The sequence below is a fragment of the Pavona decussata genome, unplaced genomic scaffold, assembly GCF_977016875.1.
Source record: "Pavona decussata unplaced genomic scaffold, jaPavDecu1.1 SCAFFOLD_128, whole genome shotgun sequence".
Lineage (NCBI taxonomy): Eukaryota > Metazoa > Cnidaria > Anthozoa > Scleractinia > Agariciidae > Pavona > Pavona decussata.
The window spans coordinates 3,321,233-3,346,377 of NW_028145542.1; the positions used below are offsets into that span (position 1 = coordinate 3,321,233).

General features: G+C 37.5%; 2 protein-coding genes across 2 annotated transcripts; one reads left to right on the top strand and one right to left on the bottom strand.

Moving 5' to 3' along the window:
- Positions 1-1,350: 1,350 nt before the first annotated feature.
- On the bottom strand, positions 1,351-17,866 carry LOC146469010 (required for meiotic nuclear division protein 1 homolog). Its single transcript, XM_085124051.1, has 12 exons — positions 17,716-17,866; positions 13,546-13,695; positions 11,591-11,699; positions 9,462-9,534; positions 8,954-8,996; positions 8,171-8,271; positions 7,879-7,985; positions 7,157-7,221; positions 4,503-4,579; positions 2,660-2,783; positions 1,583-1,699; positions 1,351-1,441 (listed from the first exon to the last, which is right to left on the bottom strand). Exons 1-12 carry the CDS (start codon positions 17,815-17,817, stop codon positions 1,391-1,393), a joined length of 1,119 nt encoding a protein of 372 aa, XP_084980177.1. The 5' UTR covers positions 17,818-17,866; the 3' UTR covers positions 1,351-1,390.
- Positions 17,867-19,957: 2,091 nt separating this feature from the next.
- LOC146469011 (fructose-bisphosphate aldolase C-like) lies at positions 19,958-24,221 on the top strand. The gene is made up of 3 exons (XM_085124055.1): positions 19,958-20,738; positions 21,765-21,929; positions 23,497-24,221. Exons 1-3 carry the CDS (start codon positions 20,039-20,041, stop codon positions 23,709-23,711), a joined length of 1,080 nt encoding a protein of 359 aa, XP_084980181.1. The 5' UTR covers positions 19,958-20,038; the 3' UTR covers positions 23,712-24,221.
- The last annotated feature ends 924 nt before the right edge of the window (positions 24,222-25,145 follow it).

The following is a 25,145-nucleotide window of genomic DNA, read 5'->3' on the forward strand; positions in this document are numbered from 1 at the left end:
AAACCTCGATATAACGAACTTGAGGGGAATCGACCAAAATGTTCGTTATATCGAGGTCATAGTTAATGATTGATTTGTAACACAGGTGACTTCTGACACGCAATTCAATGCAATTTTCGTCACCCAGAAGTGCCGCGTTTTGAGATGCATTATTAAGCATGGTGGCTTTCAGTAGCAATTATTTTCACTTTTGAGCAGACGCGCAGCTTTTGTTTACAAAGAAACGACACTTTCAGAGTAGCGATTTAAAAGTGTTGACATTGTAATTCATTTTATCGAGGTAGATTTTACGTTTGGGATTCCGGATTATGTTCGTTATATCGAAGAATTCGTTATAACGAGGTTCGTTATATCGAGGTTCTATTCCATACATTTTACTGTAACTTTGGCCGGGACATGGAATATCGTTCGTTATGTCGAGGACTTCGTTAAATAGAGGTTCGTTAAATCGAGGTTCCACTGTACTTAGTTAACACAAGTCCGGAATTAAAATCAGGGACGCAGTGAATAAGTCTATTCACCACTTCACTATCAAACCCCGCGTTTATTGCGTTCGACGAAGGAGTAAGCTGTTGGTGTGCCCGTGTTGTCATGTGCGTGTCCTCTGCACATCAGCAGATCTTTTCGGTGTATGTTCGTCGCCATTTTGAATGACGTCATATTGTAGTTCCCCAAAAAGGCATTTCGAACGGACTCCAAAATCTTTGATTACACAACAGTTAGTTTAATCTACATATTGAAAATACAGTGACATTCTGAATATAAACCCTGGGTTTCTCAGTACATTTATTTTCGGCGGGGCTTCTTTTTGGGGAGAATTTTGCTTTTGCAAAATTGGTTGTGTGACAACAAGAACAGCTTGAAACACCAAGCTGACAGCTTCAAACAGCTAACAACCTTACAGAAGGATTTTAGGCTCTGGTATTTTAGCGGTACATAGTCTGATTTTATGGTACAATACGATCGACTATGGCTCGTCTACAAGCAAAAGTGCCCATTAGTGGATTCATAGCTTTCGTACTTTTTATAGACATACCACAAGTCGACCTCTTTAAGGGAAGAAGTCGCGAAAGTGGTTGACGAAGTCACGACAGCGAGCGATGAACGAAGCGAGAAGTCGTCCGTTCCAACGAGGGAACCAAAACCAACTTAACATGACATTGGAAAGGGCTTTTAGAAAGCCTATACTTTTTATTTGACATAAAAAAAAATTGAAAAGAAAGTTTGTTACAATGCTATTTCATAGCAAACATCTCTACCCCCATCGCCGAAACCATGGTCCAAATCATCCATCGATGTTCTCAGTGTTGTTATGAGATTTGGGCTGATCGAACACAAGGATGGTTAAGCTGAGTTTCTAAATTATTTATTTCTTGTTAAAAAGCCAAAGTCATCTGAAGGGGAAGTACCTCTCTATCAAGTATATTGTCTCAAATAGCACCTATAAAAACAACCAAACAGACAGTGTGAGTTACCAAAGAAATTCAACTAATCTGATGGTATGCCTTCTTTGAAGTAAAATAGTAAAAATAACCTATCAGTACAATGAAAACTGATTTTACTTGCGTGAACTATGCCCTACCTCAACTGCTATAAGTGCTATAATGCCCCATTCCAGTCTGAAGGAATGTTTTTCACTCAGATGCGTCCTTAGTAACTCTACCATTTCTGAACAGTGGTTCAATTTCTCATTCATCACCTTGTGAAAGAGGCATCAAAAAAGAACTTCATTTTCAATAAATTACAGCCTAAATGAAGCTAGGGTATTAATCATTTTCTCTTTGTTATTGAACAAACTGCAAACATGTTCGTTTGCGCATGAAAAATATACAATACTTACATATTAAAGAGAGGTGTTGAAAACCCGAACAGAACTCCAATAAAGTAGCAATGATATCAAGGATTTCACTCAAAGCATAAACTTGCAAAAAGCAAAATTTCGAGGAAAGATGGAGATGGCCAAGTTCTTTTTTCCCTCTCAACTTCTTCTGTTATTTTATTATTATTATTTTATTTATTTATTTTTTTGGCCTTTCAGTCACCTTTATTCACGTTGAAAAAGTTTCCGCCCACCTAAACATCAGAGAATAATGTGAAACGTTTTAACCAAAACTTTTAATGGCTGTCTTTGTGTGTGAGTAAGCATTTGCACAATGATTTTTAGGTGTGTATCTCTGGCTCAATTCACTCTATCAAGCTCAGTTAGGCATGCTTTGTAAGATGGTTTCCTGGTTTATCGGCTGTCTGTGGCAAAATGACACATTGAGAATGGTGTATTATTCAGTGAACGGCACAGGCATACTCGGACAAAGGAAATCCGAGTGCTCCTATCAGGAGTCGAACCTAAGACCTTCCGATTACTAGTTCGGATGATCTACCACGTTCGACTCCTGATAGGGGCACTCGGACTTTTTCCGAGTATGCCTGTGTCATTCACTGATTAATACCTCATTCTCATTTATTCAACGGGTTTAAAATATTCCAACACATTTCTTCCAATGACACGTCATGGCGCAAAAGGCATGCAGTCACAAGTGATACAAGGAGTCTAGTCCCCTCATAGCCAGGAGCCAATGGGTATAAGGACTGGCAAAAGGTTTCAACCCAGGTGAACCATCTACCTGTTAAACTGCAGATTAATATAGATCAAATGTCTTACCCTTGTCCTTTTATAGATGTCAAGGTAGTGGCAAGTTTTATCGTACAAGTTTTCCAGGGTTTCTGGCCGATCCCAATAAAAATCTGGCGTCATCAGAAGGTCAGATGACAGGTTGATCTTGTACCTAAAACAATTAACATCATCAGCAAGGTGCAACGTAAGAAAATAGTTAATTAGTACTGATATGATTTGCCATTAGGAACAACTGGGACTTCAAAGGGTTTCTCAATCTTCATTGCCAGCATGGAAACACAAAAAGCACACTTCAATTCATCAAATAAAGACTACGAAAAATATAAGCACTTGATTGAACTTCAAAATATATATAGAATCGAACTATTAGCTATGGAATTGGCCTTCTTTGTAGTTGAGAAGGGGGTTGGCGTCCATGCTTGAGTCATACCGTATTTTCATATCTCCTAAATCCACCTCTGAAATTCATTTATCAACACTTCAACGTATAGATACAAATACTCCACACAACTAAACTATTCTAAAATTGATTGTGTTCTGCAGAAAAAAAAAATACACCGCTAGACTGTTTCACCATTGGAGGGTGAAACGAGGAAGAGTACATGAAAAAACAAGAAAAAAAAATGAAGAAAACAAGCAGAACTAACAACAAAGGCTTTCATCACAGATTAAAGTGCAGGCATATCATTACACAAACTTTGACCTTCTGGCAAGCTGTCAGCCTTTAGTAATCAGTAGCTGAATAAAATGTGGCAGTATAAACACAAAAGCCTGAAATTCTTGTAACTTACTTCTTAACTTTATAATAATTTATTAATCTGGTCAAGAAACTTGTCACTCAAGCCTGTTCTTTAAATAACTTAAAACATCTAAGAAATTTATAGGGATACAAGGGGCCGTAGGAAATCTCGGAAAAGAACAAAATTAAAATAAAATAAATTGGGGAGGGGTAGGGTGTAGTCAAATGTTAAATAAATTAAAATTAAATTAAATTAAAATTTGGGCCAAGCATCAAAACCAGACAGACAACTGAATTGCCCTAATTGATTGATTGAATGAATGAATGAATGAATGAACGAACGAACGAACGAACGAATGAATGAACAAATGAACGAATGAACGAATGAACGAATGAACGAAGGAACGAACGAATGAATGAATGAATGAATGAATGAATGAATGAATGAATGAATGAATGAATGAATGAATGAATGAATGAATGAATGAATGAATGAATGCATGCATGCATGCATGCATGCATGCATGCATGAATGAATGAATGAATGAATGAATGAATGAATGAATGAATGAATGAATGAATGAATGAATGAGCAGTCAAGATTTTGACTAACAAAAGTGTTGTGCCAAATTGTGCACAAAGACAAGTGGAACCACACCCTAACCAACCGTATAAACCGCTAAGTAAACGAACAGAAATGACAACCCTTGTAAACTGAACGAATGAATGAACAGTTAACCTTGTGATTGAACAGACAGACAATAGAGTCGTGTCACCATGAACAAACAGCTGTATGAAGGGTACGTCACCAGAGTATTTGCAGATTGAGATTTCATACAGTGTGGGATTCCAACATTTAATTGTAATAAAAATTTAATAATTATTTGGATGGTTCAGTTGTCTGTCTGATTTTGATGTGTCGCCCAGATTTTAATCTTATTTTGATTTATTTTGTTTTATTTTAAATTGTACTACATCCCTATCCCAGTTTTAATTATTTATTTATTTATTTTATTTCATTTTTATTTTAGCTGGTTAATTTATTTCTTCTTCCCAAGAACTCCATTGGCCCTCCTTTTATCCCTACAGATAAGTTCCAGCTTTATACATATGTATGCCTTAGATATCAACCTGAGGGAGATAAGTTCTCCTGTTTTTTCTAGAACTTCTTTCCTTGACATCCTAACTTTTATTCCTCTTTTCAAAGCCTGAAATATGATGAAATTGCTAATGATTAGTAACACAACAGGTGAGCTTTGCAGAATGCCAGTGTATATCAGCCAAGGAAGAATATCCCATCTCAGTAAAGCAAACTTGAATAAATCTTTCACATGATAAGTATGGTGTTATGCAAGATGTGAATCTCTCTCTAGTTTATCTAGTTTATTTATTTTGTTTTGCTACAACTTATATTGTTTTCTAGGATTGGCATTTAATCTGGCAGAATTTTTTTCTTTTGTTTTCTTTCAAATAGGAGATAAAAATATAAACTGATCGACTGATTGCTGACGAGCTGCTGTATAAAATAATGGTCCTTTAAACAAGAAAAAATTCTTCGAAATTGTTGGAGCCTTGTGATAAGAAATAATAAGAAATTAAATATACAAAACTAACACTTGTAGGTACATGAATGAGCAAAACTAAATAAAATACAGTCGAACCTCCTGTAAGCGATCACCCAAAATGCCAAGATTTAGTGGTCACTTACGAGAAGTGGTCGTTTACGAGGGTTCAACCAGAGGGAGTCTCTGACAGGGAACAGATCTCGATTGACACATTTACTTATTAGACGAGAATTTATTGCATACATTTTCCTAGTTGCAATACGAGCAGTGTTGGGTTGTTACTAAAAGTTCCTTGTAAACTTTGAGTAGCGTAGTACATACAGCGAACATGGAGATCAGACCATGGGTCAAGTGGTCGCTTACGAGAGGTTAAAAACAGTGAAAATTGTAATGCCGTCACCTCAAAAAGTGGTCGTGGTCACTTAAGAGAGGTGGTTGTTTACGAGAGGTTCCAACTATAGGACTTTGACTGGGAAAAATTTGGTGTTTTGGATAGGTGTTCCCTTATGGGAGGTGGTTGCTTACAAGGGGTGGTTGCTCATGGAGATTTGACCGTACATGAATGAATAAATAAACAACATAAAAATAATTTTATTTTAAAATATCTTGAGTTCTTAGGGAAAGTGATAGAAAAATCTCTTTAATTAACGTCTCAGATCAAATAGTAAAAAGAGCCCATGAAAAAACTAGCATGGCTGAGGAAAAAGGATATCTAAATATTAGTGCGTAACCAACGAGACTCCTGATTACCTTATGTAATTTGACTTAAACTGTTGTCGAGTCCTTTAATTGGTAATGAAATAAAAACAAAAAGAGGTAGGCTGCAAGTTCAAATCAGGATGTGTCTAATTAGTTGCCACACTGGTCCTACATGGATAATTTGCTATCCTCTATTTTCACACAACCTACTGCGTACTAAGCTCATTAATATCTATTATAATAATTTCATCGGGCATTGCGGCGTATTTTGCGGGCTAGAATATATTTTAGCCAGCTGCTCTGAGCCAATAAGAAAGAAGAAAATAATGTAGCCAGCCAATCAGAACTGGAAGCCATTCAACTGTTCGCGCCGTTTTCTTGCTTGTTTGACCGGAAGCCCTGCCATCTGCAAAGAAATTGTTTTGAGCTACAAAATCGATGGAAAACCTAACGAAGAAGCAAATTCTCAGTCGTCTGAGCTAGATGAAGAGGACTTTTATATGGAAACTGTGGGCGATGGTGGAAATAATGCCTGTAGTAGCCCCACGGCCAGAGACGAGTGAGTGTAATTTGTCTCCTTTGAACGAAACCCGCTTAGTTAAGCAATTGCATAATTAATTTTAACAGTCGCAAGTGACTATTTCTTCGCTGTTTACAAAATTCTGTTATTTTCCTTTTGAAAACTTAGAAGCAAAGATTCTTTTGACAAATTTTGCGGTGTTCTGCCAAAGTTTTAAGTTTTTGTGACTAGAAAAGCTTTTGTACAATAAAATAAACGCCAACGCGATTCCGGCAGCGTTCACAGAAGATATCGTGATTGCTTACTGTACTGTCTTTGATTCCTTTTGTTAATGCCCTCTGAAAGTATTATAATAGTAATAGAGTTGATGTTCTTGGGCGTAAATATGTTTTTGGCCCTTCTCAGAACTCATTTTAGCCCTCGCCTGCAGCTTAGGCTAAAATGAGCCTGAGTCGGGCCAAAAACATATTTACGCCTGCGAACATCAACTCTATTGTTATATTATATACCTGCCAACTTTTTCTGAGTCAGATTTTTATCTTGGGAGTTCCAGGATTTTCAAAGACAACTCATTAACATATCCATAAATTTCCGAAGACTTCCAAAGACACCCGAAGATTTCCAAAGACGTTGCAAATAATTCTGAAGTTCTCAAGAAAATGATTAACCACCATATGGACCTTCAAAAATCAGAGATTTCGGGGAAAGTATCATAATTTACTCATTTCACATGGACGTTTCATTTCTCGCATTGGTTTGCGTTTACATGTTTTTGGAAAGTGTGTCAGTTTAAACTGTAATAGCTCACATTTTCAGCCAGGTGTGAGGAACTGGTCCATAAGCATGAGCTGGCATGAGATTGAAGTTTTCAACCCGCAGGCCTGAGAGTTGGCAGGTATGTAGGCACTATTACAGGAAATTTAAAGCTATTCTGTGACTTGAGGGGATTTTGCATTCAACTAATGAAAATTATAATTATCTACCAGTAGTTAATTACTGACCTCCGGAACCCATCTTATGGACTGTACATATTGGTCTAACACATCTTCCCAAATAGCAAGTTTAACTGCAAATCAAAAGAGTAGTCATTGAATGAATTACAGAAAACATCATTGTACCATATTTACGAAACGCCTGTCTTTTTAGTCCAAAATTCCTCTTGGACTACTTCCTATACAGCACTACACAAAGGATGTGTTTATTCAGACCACTAAGGTCAATACACATAATAAAACATTTTTTCTGAGTGTTTGCCTTTTAATTGCCTTAGTTTGAAACAACATCCCCTTCATGAACTCAGTGATAGTAAATGCCAGAGCTGGGGTTTTATCATTCAAGTATAAATACCATAATTTGATAAAAATGAAACATGAAGCAGTCTTCCCAAGGCAATGGTAAATGTTTTTACTAAGTTATAGCCATGCAACTCCACAAGAGCAAAATTGTAGGTACCAGCATAGCCAACTGGGTTGCAATGCTAGTTCAGTTGTTCTTTATGCATCTCTACATTATCAACTTGGCAAAGATGCTTACAGAACAACTATAGGGATGCAACCTATTCTTGAAGTCCTACACATACAATTGCCTTGATAAGCTATTTAACAGTTTACCAGGCAACCATGCAAACCCTCTAATACCTTTTCTTTCACTGATGAGATTAGAGAGAAGATGGTGACAAAAAGTAATAATATATATATTACAAATTAAAATCAGTTTTTCATACCAGATAAAGCCATAGCATTGGAGAAAGCATATTTTTCCAAAGCCATGTGGTCCTCTTTGGAATTCTCATTCAATACAATCCTTCCATTAACAAGAGAAGTGGAGTTTCTAAGACAAAAATGTCATCAAGGAAAATTAATTTAAAATATACAGTCACAGAAAAGAATGGTTTTCACAAAAAAAATACATAATATATATAATTTATGGTATATATTTACATTGAAGTAAATAATTATATTATTGGCTGTCCAAACCAAATTATTGAGAATAATAATTATTGTGAATCCACTCACTTGGAGTATGAATAAAGAAGTTGTTCATCCTCTGTTTCACCAAGTGCTGTTTCAAATCCCCCTTCCTGAAACAGCTTTGCAACATTTATTAAGTATTTCTCCTAGGGGAAAAATTTGAAAGTAACCAGTTCTTACTTTTGAGGCCATTAATGATCTTACAGACGTGTACCTATTTTAATAAAAGCTGTAGCAGGTAACTGCTTTCCTTTTTGTGTTGTTTATTATTGTAATGCTGTACAAGGTAGGAACAGTAGGAACAACGTGCTGAAGAGTGGCCATAAAAGCTACTGAACATTACTCTCCTGTTAGTAACACTGTTTATTATGCAGCTCCACAAGATGGTTTTAATGTTTGAGTCTGTGGATATGACCATGGATTCAAATATAAGCAAATGAGTAGCACTTTCTTGTGGTGTTGTGTTGTAATTTGGAGTTGTACAGCGTGACAGTAGAATGTGACATTGCAAGCATACCAGTCATGGTCCTCATGCGCTCTGTAACTTGCGTATCGTCTGTAATAAATTCTGTCTGTGTTTAACCACATTGTTGGCCGGGTTACTACATGTTGTTTTTTCATATACGGTACAAGGTGGCTCTAACTTATAAGTCGTAGATGAAATCCTAAAATGTAACCATTCTTTGAGTATTGTACTTTATAATAAAATGCGTCCTAAATTATGTGAAATTCTTATTCTTTGCACTCACTATAAGTAGCCACACAACACTTATGATTGAATTAAGCCAGGATGCTTGTGCTCCATGCAGTTAGCTTATTATTTCATACCTCAGAGCTAGAAACATTCCATAACACCACTGAGCCAAGCCACCTGTTTAAAAAGCACAACAAAACAAAACAAAACAGTGAATTATCAAGGCACCTTAAACTACCCTTCAAGCCCTTGACTGTTCTAAGTTTTCTGACTCATTAATGTTTTAAAACTAGAAGTTACCCAACTTTTAATTTGGTAATCTGCAACTGTCCCTAATTGTAACGCCAAGATCTTAGTACATGCAATTTATTGAGATGGATTAATAGATTATTCTACACCTCTGGTGAGTTCCTTGGCCCCTTCCCCACAAATCAGCAAAGGCATATTTCAAATCATAACTCAGTCTTTCTCTTACCACTCTTTCTTAGCAGTACTGGAATTTTTCCTCAGTTAGTAAACATCAGTAATTAACTAGGATAGTGATCTACCAGCTAAGCTTAGAACCATGAGTTACAAAGGAAGTCAAAGAACTTACTGATAAATAAATAATAACCCAGTGAAAGGAATGCTCAATAGTTATACCTGAAGAAAAACACATCTGCAGTGTTTTCACCATTCTTGTCCTTGATACACACACGGAGGACATTCCTTTCATCTGCAATTTCATATGGTCATCTTTGTTAAATTACCAGACTTTTATTTAATGCATAAATTATCAAACAACACAAATATACACAGTTCAGGGGAAAAAGGTTGGCAGATGTAAGTATTTTCCAGGTGCTGAGTGCTGCCTGCTACATGCTGGGCCAGTTAAAGTGGCTTGTATTGAATCAGTGAGTGGCATATATAATACATTATAATATTCCTTGTGTAGAACAATTTTCAAAGAGCGCTCAAATAAAACGATGAATCACTTCTGAAGCCTGAACTATTTTTTCCTGATTGTAATATATTATAATATATACATGTACCATGAGATCAGTGTCAAGGAACACAGCTGCTCAAAGCCACATGTAAATTGTACATTCAAGTGCCATTAGCTCCTGGGCCCAGTTGTTCACAGCCTGATTGAGCAAATCATGGAGTAACGTGAAGTTTGATACAATTTTAATAAGCATTTCTCCAAAAGATTTTTTCCCTTCAGTTTTAGACTTTTCTTTGCCCTTAGCTTAAAAGCAGCTGTTATTTTTAACAAGCGAGATGAAAACCTCGGTTAACTTTTAATCGGGGATTAGCGTTAACTGGCTTTCGAACAACTGGGCCCTGATCTTTAATTTAACCAGCGAGGGGAAGTGGGCATGACAAATACAAATGATATAGCAAAAAAAATGCAAGAGTTGATAATACTTTAATTCATTAATAAAAATGCACTCAGGATACAAGGATTTGCTGTAATTGATGTACAGAACTTTAAACAAGGTCAACCAATTTGAACTGTTATCGCCTGACTGGGTTGTGTAACTATATGTGTCAAGAAATACGGTAATATTTCAAATATAACGCACCCCAAATCTCAAAATCCCACTTAATCTTTCTCAGTGTTAATAAGCCCTCCCTGAATTTAATTCCATGGACAGCTATTAGAGTTAGTTGTTTTAACCTGTTAGTTTAGTGTTTCAAGCTGTTTTTCTTTTCAAAGCAAACCAAATTTAAAATGCAACTTAATTAATTCCCTTCAATAATACTAATTACGCCTCTTCAAAAACAAGCTATGTCCAGAAATACACTCTTACTAATGAGATGCATGAACTGTATGATAGACAACACAAGGTATCCCCTACCATAAATTCTTCCTAAAACACAAATAATTCTGTCAACATAAAGTCATATGAAAATGACAAAAAGGTCTGTCTTATTTAAAGTACCCAAATTCAAGGTAATTACAATAGGTGCATTTCTGGACATAAGTGTCAAAAACAGTAAACCTTGAACAAAGTACTTCGAAAATAAATTACAGTCGAACCTCCCTTAACGGCCACCTCTCCACAACGGCCACCTCTCTATAACGGCCACATTTTTTTGTCCCGGCGGACAGTCCATAATTAGCTCTTGTTTAAACCTCTCTACAACGGCCACCTCTCTACAACGGCAACGGCCACCAAAGTGCGTCCCCAACTGCCAAAATAACCTCTCGACAACGGCCAGTACAGTACTTTTTTGTCAAAAAACCGGGTCAAAAACACATTTTTTATAAACCGATGCAGTAATCCACATTTGACTTTGGAACATTACGTTTCTGTATCCATTTTAATGATATACGTATTTTGACTGTGTCCATTTATATGCTGCAGTAAGCATAAATTGTCTACAATAATATAGCGAATTAATGTTGCAAACCTTGCTCGTTTCGTCTTTTTAACATTTTGATTCGAAACATTATTTACGTTTTATTGTGTATTTCACCTCTATATATTATTTAAGATTGGATTGCCATAATAAACATGTTGTACTTTCCGAAAAAAAAGGTGTCATATTACACCCCTACCAACCCATAACGGCCACCTCTCCACAACGGCCACTTTCTTCTGTCCCCAAGGTGGCCATTGTGGAGAGGTTCAAATGCAATAAAAAAAGGTCAGGGCTCAGATCCAGAGTTTTACCAAATTGGCCACAAAAGAACAGAAGGACTGTCAACAGTGTCACAGTTTCCAACTTAACCTGACTAAGCAATATAATTAATATCTTTTTTGTCATATCAATTCAATATTTACCTTCTGGCATAAAAGTAATCTGGTACTTGGGCATGCTGCTCAAATAATTACGAATACCATGAATATTGTATCTCTCACCGGTTACATAAGCAGTACAGTGCATTAAACCCTAAAAAATAAAATATACATATTAATATTGTACAAAGTTTTTCCCCTTAATTGTTATAATGAAATTGTTACATTATCTTGAACAGACAATTAATCCAAATTCATGAAAATGTACACCAGGCTGGCATGATTAAGTTCTTTCAAAGAACCATCTACACCTGTATTTCTCTATAAATTATCAAACATTGTTTGATAAACAGGAAATTTAACATCGGTGTATGACATTTGCAGACTGCAGACCGCAGACCACAGACTGCAGACCAAAGACTGTTAATTGTAAAATAATACACATTGAGACATAAGAATAAAGGTGACGTCATCATCAATAAAGCAACGTCAAAAGGAAAAAAATTGGAAATCGACGAGGTTGATTTTTCCCGCGTAAAGTTACAACAACCTCGTTCCCAAGTTGTCTTTGGCTGTAAAGGTTCATAAGAAATGGTTTCGACGGATTCTCGGTACGATTCTTTCTTTTTCTTCTTAATAGGTTATCGTTGTATGATAAAACAAGTAGCCAACTAATACTTGTCTATTGAGTAATTCTTCAGCAAAGAAAGTTCGGAATGCGGTGGGATATTGACATCCGATTTGTTTGAGTAATTTGTCTGTGGAATGTTAGAATATACCAGAAATGAACTAAACCCTAGAATACCGGAAGTAAATCGTCGGCCGTATTTGTGATGTGGAAGGAATCTAAATACTGTGAATGAGAAACCATGTGTAACAGATGCTATCCGCTCGATCTGCAATTAATAATATGAACACCGCTCGCAGAACCATTTCGTGTTAACACGCACTGAACCAATGTTTTTGCGCGAAGGAAATAACATCATGTAAAGGCTCTAGTGGGTAGTTTTAGTATAATTCTTAATGTGATGCTGGTTATTTAATGAGTAATGGGCGTATTCAGGGTGAAAACCAAACTCTTAGAGATTTATTAAGCTTATAATATCTCGCCCCTAAATAAATTATTGCGGTGGTCTGAGAATTTTCGAAAGTATACAGTGTTATAGGGTTATTATTTTACAGTCTGCAGTGTGCAGTCTGCGGTCTGCAGTCTGCAGTCTGCAAATGTCATACACTGATTTAACATTGATTACCAAGTTCAAGATAGGCCAGACAAAAGTGGTAAATCATGATTCAATTGTAAGCAAATAGATGGAAATTAGAATATCAACATGAAATAGAGCGTATTCAACAGCGTACAGTGAAGCATTAGAAAGGGCTGTCATCTCTACATTATCTGCCAGACACTAATCGCTATGTTTAGATCTTTTTTCATCATTAGCCATGGCGATTGTAACGGCACCCACGTGCCTTAGTTTTGTTTCATGGTATTTTTAGATATTTTCCCTTTTGTAACCGCAACACATCACAAGGATTTTCTGCTAGAGGTCAAGTGTCCTTAGCTTTTATACCGACGGGAACCACGGGATCAATTATTGCTGTTTAACTCAGAAACTGCTAGTCTAGAGCGTTCGCCCCAACATGTCCTACTACACAGGATTGCTGTAAGAGTTGGCACAATAAACCTCTCTGCCTTGTGGAACCTGTGAGTCATTTAGTTTTCTTTGAGTTTCACGGATCTCTCCGACAACGGAGCTGACGCTGCTACAGCAATAATTTTTAGTATTATTCATCTCTACATTGTAAATGCAACAGTTATGTCTCTTATTGGTTTATTATGATATATTTTCCCACCTTTTATTGTATATAGAACGATCTGGATTTTAGTATTGTGAATAGAAAGACGTAATTGAGTTGAAAGACTGCAATGTGCTTTTAAATGTGAATAAACAACTCACAGGGTCTACATGTACAGTAGACCACCAATTGCATTGACTTACATGTTCATCTGACTCTTTAGGACGTGCTCTTAATTTGTGGGATGGTGACTTTGTCCTTGGCCGTGCCTTCCTTGATTGTGGAACTGTCTGCGTCTGCCCTGCTTTACTAGCATCATCACTTCTTGCATGGGAAAGATGAATTGTAAAAATCTTTAAAACAAAAATGAAAACATGGAATGTGTTCAATAATAATAATAATTATTATTGATAAAAAACAATGTCAGAATTTAATCGTTCAAATTTTAAGCAAGGTGATAGAACTGATAAAGATAATTATCGCCTGATTACCATCCTCCCCACTGTTAGCAAAGTCATTGAGAGACCTATGCATTCCCAACTTTATGACTACCTTGCTTTGAATAATGTTTCGTTAATCAATTTGGTTTTGGCTGTGGGAGATCTACCAGTCTGGCTTTGACTCAATTTGCAGACGAGGTACTAGGGAACATGGATAAAGGATTAGTGAATGGAGTGGTTTTTTATTGACTTAAAGAAAGCCTTTGATACTGACAACTGTTGACCATGTCATCATGTTAAGAAAGCTCAAGACTATATAGGAGTAACTCGCACTGCTCTGGCCTGGTTCAATTCTTACCTTTCTTCTCGGTGTCACAAAACAGTTATTGGACAGGTTACGTCCTCCACTAGAAAGGTGTCAGTGGATGTTCCTCAAGGGTCAATTCTGGGGCCTTTATTTGTTTATCATGGTCAATGATCTGCCTAATGTTCTTCTTAACAGTTCTGTTACCTTATTTGCTGATGACAGCCCTACACTGTTCTTCAGAATCAGCTATAAGTATTGGATTACAGACCATGCTAAATGAAGATCTAGTTGGGCTAGCACAATGGCTCTACCAGCATAAACTGACATATTTAAATGCTTTGAAATCGAAACTTACAGTCGAACCTGTATATAACGGCCATCCTCAGGACTTGAGGAACTGGCTGCTTAATACAGGTGGCGGCTTAATACAGGATCACTAAAAATACTCAATGGGCGTTGTCTAATGTCAATTTCAATTATGGCGTATCATACAAAAACACTTTATGAAAGGAAACAATAGGACAATCAACACTCTTTCAAGCGATCAATACTTTAAACAAAGTTCAGTGCCAACTTGTAACTTAATGGTATAATATACGTAACATTGTGTAAAAGTTCTATGCAATAAATTGTCCTCTACTCTTCTACGGTATACAGTGCTCTTTTTCTATGACTTACAGTTCACAACAAAATATCTCATTCCGTCATTTCATAGTTGTTACGCTCAAAGAGGAATTTCTTGCTAAAGAGTGAAGCATATTCAAAACAAACTTTTTTTAGCGTTCGTGATATGGTACTGTACTTCAGCACATTGCAGACATCTGAAAAGCGTTAACGATATTAAACGGCCGAGTATCAGCTTGCAGTTGTTTTGTGCATGTTATTTCTTTATAGTGATGCTGGATCGCATTTTAAACACAATAAAATACCGCATAAAATAACATATGGCTTAGTTTCCATTCAAGGGTGGCCACTTAATACAGGTAAAAAAATAAAGAAAGACAAACATAGGACTGCTGTAGGGTGGCCGTTGCCGCTTAAAAGAGGTGGCCACCTAACACAGGTAACAAATGCAGCATTTGTATGAGCGAACAATCAGGAATTTTGAGAACTGGCCGCTTAACAGACGGTGGTCGCTTAATACAGGGCCATTTCAAAAAAAAAAAAAAATTTTATAAAGGTTCAACTGTATGTTCATTGGTGGTTCAAAGAAACTTACTCATTTTAGTGATGTGGCCTTGACAATCAATGAAAGAACATTGGATCATCTAAACTCTTATAGGTACCTTGGTGTAATTACAAATGAGAACCTGACTTTGTCAGACCATGTTGAATACCTCCATAGCAAAGTTTTGCAAAGGTTGGGCCTACTACGCAGAATAAAGTGTTTCCTACCAGGAGATATCAGAGAACGTTTTGTTAAATCAACAATAATACCCTTGTTAGATTACGCGGATGTCATGTAGGGAGAAAAAAACTAATGTGATGAAAAAAGTCCAAGTGCTGCAAAATGTAGCTGACAAAATTTTTCTTGATATGCCAAAGCATTCATCTGCTAGCGAGGAACTTGATCAGATTGGCTGGGATAACTTGATGAAAAGGAAGAAGATTTCATGGATTGATTTTGTTTTTTAAGGCTTTAAATGGCTTGATTGACTGGAATTTCAAGTTTCATAGTTATAAAGACACTCGCAATTTACAATACTCAAAACAAAAACAACATTTGTAAACCCCAATCATGTTGCACTTGGGGCCAAAACCATTTTATATGTCAAGCCGCTGATGACTGAAACATCTTATCTGATGAAGTTAAAAATATTTCATATATTCCAGCTTTTAAAAGACACATTAGGAGTGTTTCTTGAATTTTCCATTTTTATGCTGATTATTTGAAATCTTAATTTTTAATGTTTCCAATTCTTAGCTTTCACTGTTTAGCCATTTTATTAAATTGTAATTTATCCCATGCAGGGCCCCTCTGAAAACCACATTTTATTTAACATTTTGTAATGTGGGCTCCCTGTTAAAATATCTTTATTGTTATTAATCAATCAATAGAAAATGACACTCACAACCAGTCTTGGTCTTCAATATTATTGATTTTAAGGATGGTATACTTCATTCAGGAAAATAAGTAAAACATTTCCGACTGGAAGCAGAATGCTAATGAGGATCTAAACTGGACTGCAGGGGAGGGTAGGGGAGGCATAGTCCCTCTACAGGGAGAATCCACCCAAAAGGGGTTACCTTTTTCAGGTTCAAGGTATATAAAAGGGTTGGGATTTCACAAGCTGACACTAAGCAAATGGTAGGGAAAACTATAATTTACTAGGTATTTAAATAGGACCTTTTGAAATATCTCAAACAAACCGAACAAAAAGGGATGCAGTTTTCCTACTGTAGCTGTATATGTGAAACGAGAACCCTTATCTATGGAAGGTACATGAAAGGGCTACCTTTTATACCCCCATCCCTGTCCCCCCCTCAACTCACCACCCTGGTGGCACCAATGCTGGTGGCATTAAGGTGGCTTACTACAGTTTTTTTTTCCGAGACTTAGTAGCGCGCGCTATGATAGCCTCCCACACGTCAGTATTTGTCGCGCGTGCAAAAATGACGCAAGTAACCTCAAGAAGTAACAAAAACCACTTCAGCACTTGAAAGGCGTCAAATCTCTTTGGTATATGTAGCGATAGTTTCAAAACTCCATTCAAACATGTAATCAAGCCTAGGACCAAAAAAATATGGCAAAAAAAATTGATAAACATTCGGTAAAAGAGCTCTAATTTACGGTACCTTTCTCGCACGCGATGCATGGCGATACATGAGCGCGCGCTTAAATAAAGGGCATGCGCAATTCAGTTCTCGTCCGAGGTTGTAAAAACCTGTCTTTGATCGAGGATTGCTCGAGACCTTACCTTACAACTTACGATGAAATTTTCACGGTTGATTTGTTCGAGTGAATCACGTTTGGAGCCAAAATTTTTGAAAAATCCGTAAGACAGATTTTGAGCTATTTTTGATTTCACATTCTCTTAGTTTGTGCAAAAACTGTCTCACAGATTTTTATTTTACTTTGCATGAATGTTAAATCAGACCCAATTTCTTATTTCTGAAATTTTCAGGTGGGGTCATACGGGTAGAATTTGAGAAAAACGTGACTTAACCTACTAGTGCCCAGTCTCTCATTGGATACTCGGTCGCTCATTTTGGCTATTTGTTGACGTTTAATTGTTCAAATTTCACATAGAATCGTAAAAGACTTAAGCAAACAGTAAATAGTGAAGGGAAAAACAGCTTGGAACCTTTTTTAAAAGAGTTAAAAGTTGTGCCCTTATACTCCATTAAAACTGTAGTAAGCCACCTTAATCCAAAGTTCATTATATATTGCTCGTTATCATTTGACATTTGGTTGTCTTTCCTTTCCACAGATTTTGCTTTGCGTGTTACGTTGCCATTTGGTTACAAGAATGCACAACATGAGTTGTCTAACTAAACACCGTTATATTGAATAAAAACGCTTTAGAATAAGGTTTGCAGAAAAAAACAACAACGTAACAACAGGAGATCAAAATTGATGAACAGTGTATATTGACGAAACCTCACTAGTCATTATATCTACATACCTTAAAATTACATTTGTTCAAGAAATTTGCTGGCTTCTGTGAAGGAATTGTGATACAACGACCACTGAAAACCGTACACTTTTGAAGAAGTTTCGTCGCCATCTTGTTCCTGCGCTTTACCGCTGATCCTCATGATTCTTACCCAGTACTTCCCTTGACAAAGTGCTCCTCCCCCACGCACACCCTCCAGGCCGTATCCACAACTCGTCTGTGTTTTATCCCCAAAATTTTTTTTTAAAGATTAAAAAATCCGTTCTTCGTAACATAATTCCCAAATAGCATTTCTGAATGCGTCCTGAAAATTAACCTTCATAACGTGAGTGCCAAAAATTTAGGGAAAAATTCTGAAATTATTCTAGAGAACAGAAATTCTTCAAATTTCGAAAGATTCTTTCACAGATATCCAAGCCTAAACCTTTTAAAGAGTCGTATTTTTCGTCGTCATACATCTGAAGCAACCGGCCCGATAAGTCTTAACGGAGAGAGGCTATGTCACAGTCGTAAGCAAAAAAAAAGCTTCAGTCAAAAGTTCAGTAGACCCTTCTCCAAAATGGCGCCAGCAGATTTTAATGAGTTAAAATTGAACTGAATGAAAAATTGATACCAGCAACGGAAAGTGCACCTTTACTTTAGTAACCTTGCAAAGTTTCAGCATACAGTCGAACCTCCCGTAAGCGACCACCCATAACTCAAGGATACGGTGGTCGCTTACGGGAGGTGGTCGCTTACCAGAGGTCTGACCACAGGGAGTCTAAATTTCGGGTAATTTACATATGGCAATTGCGGAGACCAAACCCTTTTGCCACTGCTTATCGGAACCCAAAGTAGTAACTTTTCTTTAGGCTGCCTGATTTAGGAGCAAACAGTAAACGGCACTTTTGCAATGTTACATTTCAAGCGTTACAACTTTTGCCTTTGTTTGTTTGTTTGTTTACTTTTCTGTTAAGTAATACAAAGTTGAGAGAGTCATCACCGCTCATACATGTACATTCATGCTATTTACAAGATAAAAGAGTTTCTTTCCTACAAGGGATTCTTAAAGTTTATTTCAGTGTACACTATAGTGCATGTCTATGTTATCAATTGTTTCAATGCTAAGCTTTTTCGGCAGACGTTTTCAGTATCTCCGGCTGTGAGATTTGAATACAGCGTCCGCTGTCATGCTGTGGGCCAATATGCCCGGGCCAATCTGTTACAGCGACACATTTTGCAATTTTCGCCCGTGAGAGAAACAGTAGATTGTGTGTCAAGTGGTCGCCTATGGGAGGTTAAAAACAATTGAAACTTGTAAACAATCATCTTTAAAAGTGGTCGCTTACAGGAGGTGGTCGCCTACGAGAGTCACGAGAGGTTCAATCTATAGTGATTTGACTTGAAAACTTTTGGAATTTTGGAAAAGTGGTAGCTAATGAGAGGTGGTCGCTTAAGAGAGGTGAGCGCAAGGGGAGGTTCGACTGTATAAGGTGTTTTATCAGCCTAGGAAATGTAAGATGAAATTTGACAACTTTACAGACGTTTGTATGACTGGGGGTATGCGTCATACTCCCAGTCATACAAACGTCTTTAAATTTTTCATTTTTTAACTTACATTTTCTCAGCTGATATTACACCTGATACGATGAAACTTTGCAGAAAGAGCTCTTTCTAGTAGGGCGAAGATATAGGGAGTTCTGGACCTGCCAGACCCTATGCAGGGCGGAGATAGAGGGAGTTCTGGGCTCGCCAGACCCTATGCAGGGCGGAGATAGAGGGAGTTCTGGGCCCGCCAGACCCTATGCAGGGCGGAGATAGAGGGAGTTCTGGGCCCGCCAGACCCTATGCAGGGCGGAGATAGAGGGAGTTCTGGGCCCGCCAGACCCTATGCAGGGCGGAGATAGAGGGAGTTCTGGGCCCGCCAGACCCTATGCAGGGCGAAGTTCTGCTTTGAGTTCATAATTCAAAACAAAAAGTCTACCAGTTTACACTTGAAAGGGACTGATTTTTTTTTTTCGTCGAGAGTTATTACATATAAAACTCGAGACAAAAGTACACACAAAAGGATACAACCAACGGAAATTATTTTCCCAAAATGACACGTTTACACAAGCTCTGATAAATTAATGAGTCAGTTGTCACGTTCGAAAGAATTTTGAAGATTACGTTCTAAGATAAGCTCTGATTGGTTGAGAGTAACATCTCCCTCTCTGAACTGACCAATCAAAACGTTTCATAAGAAGGTAAAAACCCTGAGAACGACGGACCTTCGTTCTCTACATTTTGCATTCGAGTGGAGGTCGTATCGAGCCGATTTTTTCGAGAATCGAAAGACTTTTTGCTGTTCGCTATGGATGCTCCTTTAACTTTAGAATTGAAAGCGGAGCTGAAGAGAATCGCTGAAACCATTGTGACTCCCGGCAAAGGAATTCTGGCAGCAGACGAAAGCACAGGCACGATGGGCAAACGGCTTGCTGGAATTGGAGTGGAGAATGTCGAAGAGAACCGTCGGCAGTATCGCCAACTTCTGTTCACCTCAGGCGCCGAAATGGCTAACTATATCAGTGGTGTTATTTTGTTCCATGAAACGGTTTACCAGAAGGCAGATGATGGAACTCCGTTTGTGAAAATGCTGCGGGATCAGGGAATAATCCCGGGTATCAAAGTCGACAAAGGCGTTGTGCCGCTTGCTGGAACAACAGGAGAAGGGACCACGCAAGGCCTTGACGGTCTCGCTGAGAGGTGTGCCCAGTACAAGAAGGATGGTTGCGACTTCGCCAAATGGCGTTGTGTGCTGAAAATCACCGAGCATACTCCCTCGGAGCTGGCTATGAAAGAAAATGCAAATGTCCTCGCTCGCTATGCGACCATTTGTCAACAGAACGGTCTTGTACCCATCGTTGAGCCAGAGGTTTTGTGCGATGGTGATCATTCACTGGAGCGGTGTCAGCAAGTCACGGAAGCTGTGCTTTCTGCTCAGTACAAAGCTTTGGTCGACCATCATGTCTACCTCGAAGGAACTCTGCTTAAACCCAACATGGTCACAGCTGGTAGGCAGAAAATATGATCTATTGCACTTTATCTAGATAGTTTCAAAGTTCTTGCTGTTAATTCTGTTCTTGAGAAGAACTGTGTTTAGATACTGAATATTGGCCTTTGTGTGGATAATTGCTATAAACTTTGTGACCTTTGTTTCCAGCATGACTTTGCAGCATTTTTTTAAACTTAAATTATTCTTTGGAAATTTATTTTAAACCGTATACAAACATAGATATTTATTGCAAATTATAAGCTTAATCTGTACATTTGTTCGTAAAAGCAATGGCCAATGATCTCATGCCAAAGTGAGAGATGTTTTGTTTGTAAAGTCTATAGAAAAGATTTTTTTGGGAAAATTCAGAAAGTGACAACGTGTCGTGGACGACTTTCTGTGGTCAGTGGAAACCAGATGACGCACAAACAACTTCATTAATTTTGAAAGTCTGATAAGGCGTGATTTACTGTGTAATTTTTAATTACACAAGGGACGAAAATGTACTGCTTTATTTCTACCACTCAATCTTAACAACTTGCACGAATTGTGAAATCGAAATTACCCTGCACAGTAGCTGTTTTAAGGTCATTGGTGTCAGACATCACAAAGTACAAATGCAGCTGGAAGTTAATTGCTGTCAGAGTTGAACAAAAGGGGAAAAAGTTTTGCAAACTGAGCTTTAATATTTTCCGAAGCAAAAGATAAGTGCTTATTTGATTGTATTGGTTCAAAACACCCTTCAGCTCTAAAGGCAGAAATTGAAAAATTGCTTTCTAGAAAGGTTGATCTCTTATCAAATTTTTAAAAAAGTCTTCATCTGTTTTCCATTAAGGTCTAAACAAACTTTCTCTAAGGCTGAAAGTTGGTTCAAACAAAGCATGCTTCTCTTAGGTAACTTCATTTTTTTGAAAATTGTTGGCTAATTCTTTGATTTTAGACTACCTACACCTGTACAGATAAAACGAAAGATAAACAAAAAACAAAATAGAAACCTTCAATTGTTTGAGTATAAATACAAGAAATAGTTGTCTTTGTTTTTTAGGCCAAAGCTGTCCCTCCAAGTATGCCCCAGAGCAGAATGCTAGGGCTACTGTGACAGCACTGTCACGCACTGTTCCAGCTGCTGTCCCTGGGATTGTGTTTCTGTCTGGAGGACAGTCAGAGGAAGAAGCATCTGTCAACCTTAATGCTATCAACCAGTATCAAGGTAAGTACCCTCTTGTTCCTTGTAGCCCCGATTTTTCTTTGTTGTTTTATGGGTCTTTACTGATCTCTGTCTGGCAGGGGGTCATGTCACCCCCAAAGCAACAAAGGTTATTGGCTCCTAGCTTAAAGGGGCAGTATCATGGGAGATCGATGGGAGATATCATGATTTTTGGCCAAAATTCACTAAATTTAAACTTTGAACACTGTGTTAATTAATTTCTCAATCGCTAATTTAAAGAAATATTAATAGTGATTCTAAGACGAAAGGTTGAACCAAAATATAGTACAAACGGTGATTTTTAGTGCATTACAACAGCGAAATTTGAAAACGTCCGCCAGACGTTTTCAAATTTGAACCCCTCTCTGTCTTGGTCATCTACCTGCGAAAATATCCGTGGATAGTTTCTTTGCATTCTGATAGTCTTTTAATGGAATTTTGTCATTATATCTTGGCTGCTATCAACCGAATAGCGTCTTTCCGATTTTCGATGTGTTACTAAAAATAGCATGATACTGTCCCTTTAAAAGATGAGAGACAAAGCAGCACAAATGGGTTGAAGTTCCATGGCATACTTCACAGTGTGCAGTGCTCATGTGAAACATTCAAGCATTGAATACCAGGGTGGTGGGATGGTAGATTGAAGATATTTCAAGACAGCAAGCCTATCATTTTTGGTGAGCCCGATTTTTTCTTACGGTTGTAAAAAATTGAGGCTCTAAAGCAACTATGTGAAAAAAACTGATAATGCAAAGACCCTTGAAACTTGACAAAAAATTGTGCAGGATACTTATTTCTTGAAAGGTCATTTGCACTTCTTGAAGATAACCATGAAGATTGACCTCTTATACAGTTCAGTCTGACCATATTTTGAAGCCTTATTTTGTTGAAAGAGAAAAGAAAGAAGAAAAGTGATAAACTATAGGATAGCAATTGCCTTGCACTGTTGCGGGTTCCTTGCCATATTGTGTTCTTATTGTATACTGTAAGTTGTTGATCATCATTGTCACGTATTATCTGTTGGCGAAGCTAATAAAATAACAAATAAAATAGATAAATAAAATAAAAATAATTTTTTGAAAATGAAACAAGCAATTCAAGGAATGATCTCAGTTTGGTTATATCAGACAACTATTATTATCTGAGTTAACCAATGTCTGCTTCAGCAACACATGGAGTGTTTCATCCAATGAGTTTGCATGGGAATTATATATACATACATGTATATATCACAGTGGGAAATGATTGCTTTGTGATTTTGACAGGAACATGACATCTCTTTTTAACGTGGTTCCAAGTTTTGAGTTTGTGGATGAAATGCTGAGTTACGCACTCAGTTGAATCGTGTCAGATGTTGCTTCATGTGATTTCTTTCTGAAACTATTACAAAATAAAAGTTGGAGTTTTTTTTTCCCAATTTTCAACTAGATAAGGTACTGTTGTGATGTGCCTTTACACTTTCAGTGCTTGAGGTCCAGTGACCTTTTATAATAATAATAATAATAATAATGATAATGATAATGATAATAATAATAATAATAATAATAATAATAATATATTTTGTCTACAGGTAAGAAGCCATGGGCCCTGACCTTTTCCTTTGGTCGAGCTTTACAAGCAAGTGCCCTAAAGGCATGGAGTGGAAAGGCAGGTCAAGTGACAGCTGGTCAGAAAGAGTTTCTTAAGCGTGCTGCTGCTAATGGGGCTGCATGCCAAGGCAAGTTTACAGGAGGATCTAGTGTAGCTGGAGGACAAAGCCTGTTTGTTGCCGACCATCAGTATTAGAGTATCTCCGACAGCTAAAAGTTTCAGTTAGGGATTAAGTTACAACTTAAAACTAGTAAAGAATTAGCTGCCTAACAATCATTCTTGTAATAAGGGTCAAACTTTAAGTAAACTATAGCAGGGCAATTTAGTATAGGGAATTGGAGATTTTTGTTTGCTTGAACACCAATAATAATGTCATCTTGCCATTTCCTTTTGAAGATAACCAGTAACACAATAATGCTGCAGTCTAAATCATAAGTGGCTTGTTATTGTGCTTTGTAACAACCTTTTAACCACAAATTAAATGTGGTTAGAATAGCAGGTACTTGAGGTTATGGCATGGTCTCCAAAGGTGTAAAGAGCACAGGACTATACCTTTTCCCCAGGCTGCTGATCAATGGTGAAGTACAATAGTTGAATTTGTTTAGCCTGTAACTAGGTTATATACTGTTGAAGTGTCTTCTATCCTGAAAGGTTGCTATCAGACAACATGGAACATATCGGAAATAAAATAAAACATGATACAGAGTTCTGTTGTTTTATTGCTTTGTTTGTTTTTGTTCTAATTCAAAGGTATTTTGTACAGTTTGTGACTAGGTGGGATAATTACTCGGTCCGTAAGGCGGACCAAGTTAAGGTTCAGTAGCATTATCAAATTCTTTTTTCTTTTTGGGGTTACGATGGGCCAAGAGATAAGACTTCGGGCCACAAGCTATTGTTCTTGGTCTCGTTTTTTGTACTCGGCTGGTACGAGTTACGTTTTCTGTCGTGTTATCAAATTCTTTAAATTCTCCGTCGCGTTCTTTGTTTTCGGGCCGTGAGGAGTGTTTACAATATGCAAGCCAGACGTGCGAGGCATGAACAAAACATGCGAGGCATGAACAACCCCAACATAAACTGCTAACCGTTAAGCTAACCGGGGAGCTATTTAAGCTAACCTAAGTGCTATTTAGGCTAAATGGAGTGCTCCTTAGGCTAACCGGAGTGTTTTTTAGGCTGACCTGAGTGCCTCAAGGTTAGTTTTGTTTAACCGAAAATTTGGCAACTAAATCAGCCTCGGCTGATAGAAAAACAATCAATGTAGAAAAGGTTTCTGTCTTCAAATGAAAGGTGTATAACAAATGCTTTCCCCTGAAATTCATTTGAAAATATAAACAGCGAAACATTGAAAAACGTACGTCGGGGGGAGGGGGGTACTCAACAGATGCTTGGGTAGGGAGGTGCGGCCCGGGCGTTCAAACCCTGACCCTGTTTAAGACACAATTCTCCGATTTCCCTATCCCGTTTAAGACAATTCAAAATTTTCAGGCCCTTTCTAAGACATTTAACCCAAAATCACACCCTCTTTATGACTAGAATGAAATAAGAATACACTAGTTTCTTACTGTATTTTACTGCACTGGCAATCACAATCTGTTTAAGCCATTAGGTCATGTAGGGATACCCTTTTTA

What these genes read in the sequence shown, in the direction of transcription:
- LOC146469010 (XM_085124051.1), bottom strand. Translation starts at nt 17,817, where the DNA reads ATGGCGACGAAACTTCTTCAAAAGTGTACGGTTTTCAGTGGTCGTTGT. An exon ending in GCAGATGTGTTTTTCTTCAG is followed by an intron (nt 8,997 to 9,461) that starts GTATAACTATTG and finishes CTTTTTAAACAG; the next exon opens with GTGGCTTGGCTCAGTGGTGT. An exon ending in ACATCTATAAAAGGACAAGG is followed by an intron (nt 1,700 to 2,659) that starts GTAAGACATTTG and finishes CTCTTTCACAAG; the next exon opens with GTGATGAATGAGAAATTGAA.
- LOC146469011 (XM_085124055.1), top strand. Translation starts at nt 20,039, where the DNA reads ATGGATGCTCCTTTAACTTTAGAATTGAAAGCGGAGCTGAAGAGAATC. An exon ending in ACCCAACATGGTCACAGCTG is followed by an intron (nt 20,739 to 21,764) that starts GTAGGCAGAAAA and finishes TTTGTTTTTTAG; the next exon opens with GCCAAAGCTGTCCCTCCAAG. An exon ending in TGCTATCAACCAGTATCAAG is followed by an intron (nt 21,930 to 23,496) that starts GTAAGTACCCTC and finishes TTTTGTCTACAG; the next exon opens with GTAAGAAGCCATGGGCCCTG.